This window comes from Rhinichthys klamathensis, unplaced genomic scaffold (genome assembly GCF_029890125.1).
Source record: "Rhinichthys klamathensis goyatoka isolate OS25496 unplaced genomic scaffold, OSU_Roscu_1.1 h1tg000781l_1, whole genome shotgun sequence".
NCBI classification, from domain to species: Eukaryota; Metazoa; Chordata; class Actinopteri; order Cypriniformes; family Leuciscidae; genus Rhinichthys; species Rhinichthys klamathensis.
Window position 1 is genome coordinate 1,015,569 of NW_026607178.1, and position 13,534 is coordinate 1,029,102.

At 36.8% G+C, this 13,534-nt stretch overlaps 2 protein-coding genes across 3 annotated transcripts in view; one reads left to right on the top strand and one right to left on the bottom strand.

Moving 5' to 3' along the window:
* Positions 1-26: 26 nt before the first annotated feature.
* Positions 27-731, bottom strand: LOC130077844 (P2X purinoceptor 5-like; the record flags this gene model as incomplete). Its single annotated transcript, XM_056243201.1, has 3 exons — positions 548-731; positions 219-363; positions 27-98 (listed from the first exon to the last, which is right to left on the bottom strand). Coding segments are annotated over exons 1-3 (351 nt in total), but the record flags the coding sequence as incomplete, so codon positions are not given.
* Positions 732-4,646: 3,915 nt separating this feature from the next.
* The window catches only part of txndc17 (thioredoxin domain containing 17), a 78,428-nt gene continuing 69,540 nt past the window's right edge, over positions 4,647-13,534 (top strand). Inside the window, exons 1-4 of one of the 2 annotated variants that reach the window (XR_008805833.1) lie at positions 4,647-4,822; positions 4,897-4,978; positions 5,223-5,298; positions 5,455-5,631. Coding sequence is in view for 1 of the 2 variants with exons in the window: in XM_056243122.1 (XP_056099097.1) it covers positions 4,678-4,822; positions 4,897-4,978; positions 5,223-5,298; positions 5,455-5,523 (372 nt within the window). In the remaining variant the exon portion in view is untranslated. Of the gene's footprint in view, positions 4,823-4,896; positions 4,979-5,222; positions 5,299-5,454; positions 5,701-13,534 lie in introns of those variants that run through there. The other variant, XM_056243122.1, reaches the window with a different exon arrangement.

Consider the following 13,534-nt stretch of genomic DNA (forward strand, 5'->3'; position numbering starts at 1 on the left):
CAAAAATCCCTTAAAATCAGTTTTACCTCTGAACAGTTGCCCATTTTTTGGTTTGCCGTCTCGATGAAATTGGTTATTATAAACAGAAAATCCTCACCCTGGAAACAAAATTAACCACAATATTAAAAGGCCTAAATCAAATTAATGAAGCAAATCGTAAATCATACAACGGACACAGAACTAATAAGAACTTTTTCAGACAGTGTGTTTTGACTGACCTGTTTTGGGTAAACATAGTCCTCTGGTCCCCATAATTTGAAATCTGTTGTGTTGACCCGTGCAACTCCTTTAACTTTAGTTAACACAGAACTCTCGACAGTATCATCTTTTGCCTGGTATTGTTTCTTTTCAATAAATACCCACCTGTTGAGCAAAAACATGTTTAAAATGTGCCTCTCAAAACAGTAAAAGCTCAAATAAGAGAGACAGAGAGAGACATTTTTTTTTTCTATTGCTTGCATCATCACATAAAATGTTTTTATTTTTACCCCAAGCAAAACTAAGGTTTTGTTAGGGTTAGACTACATTAAGTAATAATAACTCTTACCCAATGAGATATCCAATGACAGTGAGTTGAAAGATTCTGTATAAGAGTCCCACTTTCTTATTCTGCGTGGCCACATATTTGACTGTTCTATAATCAAAGACATACAGTAGATGTTGAATGTTCCACCGAGCCATTCCTGCTCCTGCTGTTGGAAAATGATGTGCTGCTCACACACGCCCTGCATCCTTAGAGCCACATTGTCATGTGCATCACGTCATTTTGCAATTTACATGTCATGTTCTCCATATTCTACTCCTACATTTATTTTCTTGTTTATTATGTAAATTCAAAAACCCATGTTCATTAGACTTATTAAACTTGCCTTGAAAAATCGCACCGCTTTAGCAGATTTAACGAAATCATTTATTTAAAATAGAAATTTGTTGTAGTGTATATTTGTAACAATATACACTACTATTCAAATGTTTGGGGTCAGTAGTTTTTTCCTTTTTTTTTCCTTGAAAGAAATTAATACTTTTATTCAGCAAGGATGTGTTAAATGGATGAAAAGTGATAGTAAAGATTTCTATTGTTAGAAAAGATTTGTATTTTGAATAAATTCCGTTCTTTTTAACTTTTTATTCATCAATGAATCATGAAAAAAGTATCACAGTTTCCAAAAAATAAAAAATAAAGCAGCACAACTGTTTCCAACATTGATTATAACTGAGTATCAAATCAGCATATAAGAATTATTTCTGAAGGATCACACTGAAGACTGAGGTATGTTCCTTTTTAGAAAGAAATGATATCTGCGAGAATTTTCAATCAGGATTTAGACCGTACCATAGTACTGAGACAGCTCTCATTAGAGTCACAAATGATTTGCTCTTATCATCCGATCGTGGTTGCATCTCTCTATTAGTGTTACTCGATCTTAGTGCTGCATTTGATACCATCGACCATAACATTATTTTAAATAGACTCGAAAATTATGTTGGCATTAGTGGAAATGCATTAGCATGGTTTAAATCATACTTATTATCAGTTTGTAGCAGTAAATGTAGAAATGTCTTATCGATCATAAGTTCAGTATGGCATACCACAAGGCTCAGTACTAGGACCGTTGCTGTTCACTCTGTACATGCTACCCTTGAGAGATATCATTTGGAAGCATGGCATTAGTTTTCACTGTTATGCTGATGATACGCAGCTCTATATTTCTTCACACCCTGATGAAACTTACCAATTCACAAAATTAACGGAATGCATAGCTGATATAAAAAACTGGATGACTAACAACAACAGAGATTCTAATTACTGGACAAAAAACTTCCTCTTGTAATAATCTAGAATACTGTCTAACTCCGTATCTTGATGGCTGCTCTGTCAAGTCTTTGTCGTCGGTTAGGAACCTGGGTGTGCTCTTTGATACCAACCTTTTATTTGAAAGTCACTTGTCTAGCATCTGTAAAACCGCATTTTTTCATCTTAAAAATATATCTAAATTGCGTCATATGCTCTCAATGAAAAATGCAGAACAATTGGTTCATGACATCAGGGCTAGATTATTGTAATGCTATTATGGGTGGTTGCCCTGCACGCTTAATAAACAAACTACAGCTGGTCCAAAATGCAGCAGCTAGAGTTAGAGTAAAGTTTGACCATATTAGCCCGGTTCTGTCAACACTGCATTGGCTCCCTATTAAACATCGTATACATTTTTAAATATTGCTGATGATCACTTACAAATCACTAAATGGTTTAGCTCCCCAGTACTTGAGCGAGCTCTTAACACATTATATAGTCCTTCACGTCTATTGCGATCTCAAAATACCGGCCAGTTGGTAATACCCAGAACTTTGGAATAATCTTCCTAACATTGTCCGGGAAGCAGACACACTCTCTGTCAGTTCAAATCTAGACTAAAAACACATCTCTTTGGCCTAGCATACACATAACACATTATAGACTTCTATAATTCAATTTAGGGTGCATAGTTTAGATCAGCTGGAACTGGGAACACGCCCCACAAATCCTGATGTACTTGTTACATCGTAAGAAGGATGGCGTCTACGCTAATATTAGTCTCTCTGTTTATCCGAGGTTTACCGCAGTCCGCCGGATCCAGGCCGTATCCAGATCTGATGCAGGACCTTCGCCTAGACACAATGACAACGCAGTCCTGAAGTGTCAACCAGTCCCTTCCCTGTTTACTGAAGTCAGCCGGATCCCGGCCGTATCCAGATCAGATGGTAGACCTGCACCTGGAGCCATCCATGACGCATCCCTGAAGTGCCAGGCTCATAAGCCCTGTGAAGGCCTCATCGACATGACAGCCATCGGCACTGATCCTCAACAAACTCGTCTCCATACCGGCGTGATGACTCCGACTTCCAACCAGATGGAACTGGATTATTTCTCTGAATGTTCTGATCCAATCTGACTTCTGACCTGTAATGCTGCCTGGATCATAATCATACACTATTCGCTCGTTGGCCAGAACTGGCCCCCCGACTGAGTCTGGGTTCTCCCAAGGTTTTTTTTCTCCAGTCTGTCACCTGATGGAGTTTTGGTTCCTTGCCACTGTTGCCTTGGCTTTTGGCTTGCTTAGTTGGGGACATTTAATATTCAACTATATCATTGATCTGCCTTACTTAAGGTGGACGATGATGCAATGATGCAATTTTCTTCTAGAAACAAACTTTGTTGTATTATTTTCATGTTATCACTGTGAAGCTGCTTTGATACAATCTGTATTGTAAAAAGCGCTATATAAATAAAGGTGACTTGACTTGACTGGAGTAATGATGCTTAAAATTTTAGCTTTGCATCACAGAAAAAAATTATATTTTAAAGTAGGCTATATTCAAATAGAAAAACATTATTTTAAATTGTAATATTTCACAATATTAAGTTTTTTACTGTATTTTTGATCAAATAAATGCAGGATTGATGAGCATAAGAGACTTCTTTCAAAAACATTTAAAATAGTAATGTTTCCAAACTTTTGACCATGTGTGTGTGTGTGTGTGTGGCCGGGTAAACCCTACATTATGGGTAAATTTTTTGGTCCCGATGAGGAAAACAGCTTACTGTAGGCTACTACTGCGTGTGTCGTGTGTGTGTGTGTTTTACATCTGATTTCACTTAATATGTAGGCTACTTACATATAACAATTAGATTGAAGTTTTAAACATTTAAAATAGTAATTTTTCCAAACTTTTGACCGTGTGTGTGGCCGGGTAAACCCTACATTAAGGGTAATTTTTTTGGCCCCGATGAGGAAAACAACTTACTGTAGGCTACTACTGTGTGTGTGTGTGTGTGTGTGCGTGCGTGTGTTTTACATCTGTTTTCACTTACTATGTAGGCTACTTACATATAAGGCAAGGCAAGTTTATTTATATGGCACATTTCATACACAATGGTAATTCAAAGTGCTTTACATAGAAGAAATTAAAGTAATCAAAACAAATAAGAATAATTAAAACAGTTTAGAATAAAAAAATAAAATACAGTACAGTGAAAACAGTCGGACGAACAGTGGCACAGTGCTCATTCAGTAAATGCATAGCTAAACAGATGTGTTTTGAGTCTGGATGAATGTTACTAATGTAGGAGCACATCTGATGGTAGCTGGAAGCTGTTTCCAGCAGCGGCTGGCATAATAGCTAAAAGCAGACTCTCCATGCTTAGAGTGAACCCTTGGTATTTCTAGCTGATGTGATCCTGATCTGGGTGATGATCTGTTAGGTTTATATTCAGTGAGCATATCTGCAATATATTGATATGCTTATATAACAATTAGATTGAAGTTTTACATTTAACCTTAAATTAAATGGATGAAAACTCGATTTTTTCGGCCTAATGAAACTAGACTATTGTGGTAGATGACATAATGTGATTCATGCTTTAAATGAAAGAAAGCGAATAGATTTAGTATATAATAATTTATAAATAATATTTTAATTATAATTGTGCTGAAAATGAATTGAAATAATCAAGCTTGATCGACTTTTATTTTAAAATATTCGACTCTTATTTTAGCAAAAGCTCGTTCCGTCATACTTCACACACTAGGGTCTATGTATCGGAAGTTTTACACACTCTTCTCAATCTATGCACAGATTGGTCAGCTTTCTGCAACCAGAGTCATTGAAACACTAAATAACACTAAATAAATCATCATGACTAAATACGAGGAGGTTGGTGTTCATGGGTACGAAGAATTTTCTAAAGCTGTGTCTGAAAGAAAAGGAAAAGAGATATTCGCTTATTTCTCTGGAGATAAAGATGGCCAGGGCAAGAGCTGGTGTCCGGACTGTGTGAAAGGTGCATTAACAATTTGCAGTAGTTGTGCTGTTTTTTAAATTCACATCTAAAACGGTCTTTTCTCCCCTCTGCAGCAGAACCAGTGGTCAGAGGAGAGCTGTCTCATCTGCCCGAGGGATCTGTCTTCATTTACTGCCAAGTAGGAGACAGACCATAGTAAGTATACATTTCGCCAATTAGATTGGTTATTTAAACAGGAATTATTCATGTATGTAGCTGCATATTGCATTTAGTCAGAAATTGCATTATTTTGCCCATGTATAATTGCTGTCATACCTCTGTGTTTATTGGACTATGCACTTTGACAGCAGTGCACAATGCACAGACAGAATCCAATAAAAGATAGTGCTTCTATTTGCTTTTGGCCTACATCTACTACATTCACTGTTGTTCTTGCTAGCTGGAAGGACCCAACCAATGACTTTAAGAAGACCCTAAAGCTGACTGGAGTACCCACACTACTGCGATACGGGACGGTAAATATCAGTAAATGTTTTTTGACCAGTGTATTTGACTGTTTTAATATGTATGCTTCTTGCCAATGTACTATACATAGAAATCCATAGTGAAATCTAGATATAAATAATTGATAAATGTATGCATATATAATGTGTTTTGTCTTTTTTTTTAAGCCCCAGAAGCTGGTTGAAGATGAGTGTTTTAAAGTTGACCTCGTTCGAATGATGTTCACGGAGGATTAATGTCCTGTTGCATATACTGCTGGATTGCATCCACCTTTTTAAATATGATTTACACGTTTTTTTCATTGTTAATTTTGTCATTTGTAATCTGTGCTCCTGCTCTGGAATGTTAAGGCAAACAAATTGTGGCCCTGGTATTATGTTGTGAGTTTGTGCTGTGGTGATTGTACATGTTTTGAAAGCTGTAAGGGGTATACAGTCAAAGACCCAGAACCAGATATGAAGAATGAAGACCCGGAGTCAGAATTATAAAAAATTAAAGAAAAGTTTTACTGAAGATAGTTTGCATTTTCATCAGCAGAAGTCAGCTTCAAGACTCACACAGGAGTTCGTAGGCCGCCCCGCTTACAGTTACAAAGATCACAGCAGTTATACCATTTCCAAGGTCTAAGCTACGTCATTGCTTACAGGTTGAATGATTCTCATTGGCTAAGAAACATGAAAGCCTAAACAATTTAACACATGTGAGGAGATAGGGGTGCCTATCGCCATTAGTAAAGATAGTTGTCGTCCACTCATTGGATTTAGGTCTGTGGTGGCCTCGCAGGTTAGAGAAGGGCGCCGGGGTGTCTGGTCCGAACGTCCAGAACCTACATAGAATGTCATACGCACACACACACAAATAACAGACACTAGCAAATAACAGCTCCCATCAAGGCTGAAGAGAGTCTGAGCTCCTTATTATCAGTTAAGTATACCAAAACATAATGCTAAAACATTCACTCGTTTGGGAGAAAAACAGATAACTGACATTTACTCCCAAGGAAGGAAATATACTGGAAAGAATACATTTTAATACAACAATTCAAGTTTGATAGTAACGCTCAATATAGCTTGACCATATGTCCAGCGAAGAATCATATGTGCCCACGCTGCCTTTAGGACCCTCTAACCTTTCTACTGATCCCAGAGAAAGAGACAAACGGCCTTGTGGGTTACGTGGCCTTCGTGTCCTGCGTGTACTAAGTGCAATCTCAAAGTAAGATTGGAATGCACCTAAAAGAAACTGGTTACTTGCATCCATGCATTTAAGAAAATATAATTTCACAAGCACAAGAATATAAAAATTATTATGTGATAATGAATATATTTGATTATTGATTTTTATAAAGGAAGTATATAACCATTCAAAATGATATATGATTATATATGTATTTGAAGAGGCAAGGGATTTTGACCAACCCTTCAGTCCCCCGTTTTAGACCAATGTGGGGTCCAATACCGCCACGTCTGGTCTAACCAGTGAGGTCACTACGGAAGGGAGGAGTGGTGACGCATGCTCCCCTGACGGGTCACACTTGTCTCTTCACCTCGTCATGGACATGCTGGATACTAAAAATTCCAGTCCCCATTAAGAGGCTCTCCCACCTTCCACTCACAACAGGACATCAATGTCATTCTTCCTCAGTTTATCAGTCAGGTTAAAATTTTTATAAAACACATAACTGATTACGAAACAAGTACATATTTTTTCTTTGGAAGCCAGGCTAAATAAGCAAGCACTATTGCTGTATTCCTACTAGCATGGGCTAGATCCACAGTCACTACTCAGATCCTAAATAAAGACATTGTCTATAATCATGAATACCAGAATATATGCACTAGTTTTTTTATTTTTTTTATAAAATTATGATTTCCAAATCCTTTTATTATAAACAAAATTGGATGGTTAATCCATTATTTTCACTACCCCTTTTATAGACCCTTTAGGTTCAAAACACAATGGTTGTCTAACTAAAAATAAACAACAAACAATAAAATATTAATAATTAAGACCCATAATAATCGATGTAAGCACTTTAAGTCTTTACTGAAATCATCCTTCAGTTTACGGTCACATAGCATGTACCATTTTAATTGTATAACATCTTATACCCTTTTTTGTTTGTTTCAAAAATAGAAATAAAATAAAACAAATTCACATCATCATTTCAGTCATTATTTTACCACTAAAATATAGGATCGTTCCCCATTTTGCTTAATAAAGCTTTTGTTCATTCCTTATCTTTATATCACTTGAATCCCTGTCAATCATACAATGTCTTATTGTTTTTATTTTGAAACTCACTTTTTCATACCATTTAAACTTAATTTGACTTCCATAAATCCTATCAGAAATTGTATTTTCGTAACATACATTTTTTTCTACTATATTTCTTCCATCTTGCCCTACATGCCAGTTCCTTCTGCATCCGAGTCTCTCACCACTGTCAGCCTAGTGACACTTAAAGTTCCCTCGTTAGGGGAATCATGGTATTTTATTAATTCTTCAATACTCTTGTTTTCTTATCATTAGCTTCAACTTTATTTTTCATTATAACTACTTCTCACAGTATTTGTCTCAGTTCCACTTATCTTTACAGTTTTACAGAAACCAAAATATTATGTTACTCAGATCCCAGCCAGCCATATAGCTGCTTTCTCTTTTTACCTTTATTAAATTGTAGTTTTCTTAGACATCTAATGTCATACATACATTTAAGGGATTGAGAAATAAAACCTTTTCTTTTTAGAAGTTATATTCATTCGCCCTCCGGCCTTTCAATAAAAATGAGGGAGCTCACTCTGGATAATTTGGATAGTGACTTAGCCAATGTGCCACTTTGTCTCTCTGCCGTCAAGTCTATATATATATATATTTTTTCCCTACGTTTATCCTTATGATCCCACCTAGTTGTCTATTTAAATTTAGACCCTCAGTTGAATTTAGACAAGAGTTTTACCCCATAATGGACGGCAATCTTCTTTACAATTCCAATTTATATAAAATACTAATCCAGAGAGTAATTCAGTTCAATATCATAAATGACAAAAGCATTCATAATTACCAATAGCAGACAGAGCTGGAAAACCACTCCAATTAAAGCTCGTCCCATGTTCTGCATTGTCTTTTCATCAGATTGTCTTAGAATTATCAACTTTTTTAAAGTTGGTCATTTCACTTAACCCATCTGTAATGATAAAACACTAATTCCAGAGGTTAATGACACAATATCCTCAAAATCAGGAAATAATAGTACCCCAAACTAATACATACAAGACATAAAGTGCTGTCACCATCATACGCACTCATACTAGACACACATATGTTAACTGTTCATTTTCAATATTAATTTTTCTTTATATTATTGCTAAAAGATTTAAATTTTAAATAAGATTTTAAACTTCCCATTTTCCGGTAGCTTCTACCTAATTTTACATGGTCTCCCAACCAGTTTCAAAGCATGTCTTGTTCATTATTCATTAGAATTTAACAAGGTCGGCTGGGTTGTTTTGTTTCATTATCATTATTTTGCTTCAGCTTGCTCTAGCAGGCCAATAATGGAAAGACAGACACAGTTACCATCCCTTCCTCTGCTCAAGCAGTCTCTCTCACTATAAATAAATAATCTTTTTCAACAGCCTTCTAAGGCTGTAACTTAGACATAATGTAATATTAAATTAATTACAATAACCTTTGACCATTCACCTTGTTATCCAGACTTTTCTCAAATCTACAAAAGCTGTCTTCATCTTTAGCCACCACCATGTCTAACGACCTTCAGGAGTTAAAACTATGTCATAGACCTATTAGTTCAAAATCATCACTATGATTTTCCTTGCCCATAAGGCAAACCAGTACATAAAAAGTTTTGCTACTGTCTCCACAACAACTAATGGGAATCACTTCATGGCCTCAGCCGGCTCTTGAAAGCCCATTTCTGTTAGCCCTTTATCTATAATCTCCATCAGGGTGTTTTCCCCTGGCATATTTGCAGACGCTTGTCACAATAAAAAAAAACAAGCCATACAATGAATGCGGTTTCTGGTGATTGGTATTAGAGGAACATCACGTTTCTGGGTCAGACTGTCTGTAACTCCTCACAGCTCATCCGCCCTAACGATAAAGGATGCTGCTGGCCTCACAGTCATCCGCTCCACTCTCATACCTTTCTCACATAAACACCTCCATCTTGAGATGCCCAGTGACTTTACGTGATCCACTCTGGCTTGGGTTGCCCCCTGTCTGGCCAATAGAAGGTCTTACCCGTCATTGAGTAGCCACTCGTGCCCACTGGTGACCGCTCTTTCCCATCACAGGCTGTTTGCTTCAACAGAACTCAGCTGTTTTCTAGAGCTTAGGAAAGGCACGTTCAAGAGTCACCAGAGCCATTCGGATTGCCTAATAGTGTTCACATAGGGAGACAGGTCAGAACAACAGTATTTAATCACTTAAATCCATTAACTATCTTAAAAGCAGCAACCTAGCTACTTGGATTATACTCAGTGAATTTAGATCACAACCGTACATTCAGTGTACATTTCCGTCGGCCCCTCCCCCGTTTCATGGTGGGGACTAAGATCAGACAAAGAAGTTACTGGTCCTAAATTAACCTAATCAAAATGTCATCTCTATCTGTATTATTATTTTAAATACTTCTTTAAAGTCATTCAGTTTTACTTTTAAAACAAATTGCTCTCTAAATGGTTTCTTTTACCATCTCTGTGTCTATGATTCTTCAACTGACACACTGTGCTTTACACATTATCACAGATACCAGCTTTTAGCTGACTCATTGAATGAGAGAGACTCTGAGACTCTATTGGATGGTACACTGCTCTCTCATATACTTCTAACATCAAACATTTATCTATCATCTTTTAACTCTATCCCAGCTTAAGGCATCTTTGCCAGATATTACATACGGTTTCAAATAAACATATTATTTATATTTGTCTTTTGCCCACACATCAGGAAATTTAGGCATTACAAATTTCCACTCAGATTGAGTCTGTTGCACTGGCAGTTTCAGCCACAGCACACATCAGATTCAGATAAGCAAACTGTTTCATTACAGCCAATAACAAACTTATCTTTTGAAAACTAAACATCAGCTTCTAGTTCTTTCATGGTCAACTTTTCAAGCTGTTTGTTTAATCAGCATTTAGCAACTGTTAATTCAGTACGGCTTCTGCTTATTTGTTTTACATAAAAATAATTATTCTAGTTCTCAATAACGTTTCACATTTCTCAATCTCAATTTTAATTGTCAAGTTCTCAACCATAGTTTAATATTTGACTTAAGATTTCTCTTGGAGTTTATCAATCTCCAATTAGGATTCACACACTAAGTTTGACGAGGCAAGCACTCTCTGCTTGTGATACTTTTGCAGTTATTGTAAATCATCTGTGAGATTAGTCTCTCTATATCATCTAAAACCTTTTTAAAATGTTTAATTACAACACAATCATCCTTTAAGTTACTTTGATATATTCTGCAACTCACATTTGTTGGAGTCATTCATTTTACATCAACCTGTATTCATCAATTCACTTATAAAAATTAGTATTATAGATCTTTTCTTCAAAAGGGTTCATGTGTCAGCCTCAACGGCTCCAACTTACTACACGCCCTTGAAGCAGTGTGTGTCCCATTCAGGAATGCAAACAGAGCTACTGATTAAGCAGTTCTCTGTATTCTTTTACAGTCCACCAGTGGCTGATTTAATCATAATAACCCAATCATAATCTTCATCATTATTATTGGCAGAACATTAATTTTCATAAGCTGCAAAATATTGTTTTCACAAAGTGTCTGTTTAACTTTAGTCGCTTGTCCAGGGAAATTATCCCTGACCCAGAATTTCTTTCACTTGCTTCTTGTAATCATCGTAAGCAATACGAGGCTAAACATTTTAATTTTTCAGTTTCTTTGTTTGTTTGTAGCCAGTCAAGTTTTTTAAATTTCCAATCAGAATCAAAATCCTGACTACCATTTACTTAATCATTTCTGCAAATTTATTTAAAGTGAGGGCTTTAGAGCACAGCTGCTTACAGCGTTTGCTTTTCCTGACTCACTATTTGTTTCAGGACTCTTCAGGTTACTGATTAAGTTATTACATTTTTCTGCCATATCTTAATCATGGTTCATACTCACCTGAAGTTATTGCAGAAATGGAGGCGGCGATCTTTGAACAACACAGCTTGGCTTCTGCGTGATGAAACTGCAAAGTATACTCCAAAATCACAGTTACATATACTGGTCCATGCCAATTTGGGTCACAACTTTTTTTAATTTTTCTCTCGGAATTGTTCCTGATGCATCCCTGGCAAACAACCCTGTTATTGTTAGTATCCCTAACTGCCTGATTCACTTCACTAAGTTCGGGGATCCCCTATCTGAGATGGAAGAGATTGAGCAGGTTTACGGTGCCACTGGACCTCTAGCCCAGGGACGTGCTCTGCTGGGGTGGTGCTACACCAGTAATGCCCAGCGGGGCCCCCACAGAGCACGCTTCGCTTGCGCTGTCTGCTGCCGTTACCCTTAACGACGCTCTCAGCGACTTCTTATACTGTCAGCAGTATAATTAACTTACTCCTTCACTCGCCTCATCGGAGTGAAGCTCTCCCGCTCTCCTTCAAAATCTCTTCCAGTCAGACAGCCCTAACAATTAACAAAAGCTTACTACCTTGTTTGTTGATTTGCCAGGGGTGTCACCGAGAATAATTGCCAGCGCATCCTCCACCATAACTGTAAGGGGTATACAGTCAAAGACCCAGAACCAGATATGAAGAATGAAGACCCGGAGTCAGAATTATAAAAAATTAAAGAAAAGTTTTACTGAAGATAGTTTGCATTTTCATCAGCAGAAGTCAGCTTCAAGACTCACACAGGAGTTCGTAGGCCGCCCCGCTTACAGTTACAAAGATCACAGCAGTTATACCATTTCCAAGGTCTAAGCTACGTCATTGCTTACAGGTTGAATGATTCTCATTGGCTAAGAAACATGAAAGCCTAAACAATTTAACACATGTGAGGAGATAGGGGTGCCTATCGCCATTAGTAAAGATAGTTGTCGTCCACTCATTGGATTTAGGTCTGTGGTGGCCTCGCAGGTTAGAGAAGGGCGCCGGGGTGTCTGGTCCGAACGTCCAGAACCTACATAGAATGTCATACGCACACACACACAAATAACAGACACTAGCAAATAACAGCTCCCATCAAGGCTGAAGAGAGTCTGAGCTCCTTATTATCAGTTAAGTATACCAAAACATAATGCTAAAACATTCACTCGTTTGGGAGAAAAACAGATAACTGACATTTACTCCCAAGGAAGGAAATATACTGGAAAGAATACATTTTAATACAACAATTCAAGTTTGATAGTAACGCTCAATATAGCTTGACCATATGTCCAGCGAAGAATCATATGTGCCCACGCTGCCTTTAGGACCCTCTAACCTTTCTACTGATCCCAGAGAAAGAGACAAACGGCCTTGTGGGTTACGTGGCCTTCGTGTCCTGCGTGTACTAAGTGCAATCTCAAAGTAAGATTGGAATGCACCTAAAAGAAACTGGTTACTTGCATCCATGCATTTAAGAAAATATAATTTCACAAGCACAAGAATATAAAAATTATTATGTGATAATGAATATATTTGATTATTGATTTTTATAAAGGAAGTATATAACCATTCAAAATGATATATGATTATATATGTATTTGAAGAGGCAAGGGATTTTGACCAACCCTTCAAAGCGTTGCTCACATTAAAACTGTTTGTATAGAAGTAAGCTTTGCATAATCAGACATTTCAAATTTACTTTCGAATGATTTTCAAAAAAAGGGACTTTGACAGTATACCTTCAAGTTAAGACAGAGGAACTGAAACAGTTACAATTTCAGTAAACGTGCATAAGTAAAATCGTCTTATAATCCTTACCTAGAAGATGATGCTTGTTTGTAATCAATAAAATGTTTTGAAAATGCATCTTAATTTCTTGTTCTCATTTTCAAAGAGTTTTGCAAGAGTAATTGTGGGGGTTTAATGCAGTTCAAGTAAATAATATGATAGGAAATTAATGTGCACCAGCCAGTGGAGGGTTTTTATTCCTGACTTGAGCCTAATATAAAGTTGTATAATTTTTGTGTTTATTACACAGAATCTTTTTTAAATGTTAGTGTTCACCATCACCATTTTACATCAGAGTATTCTGCTTAACGGGGTGTTTTGCAGTACTGTTCTGTT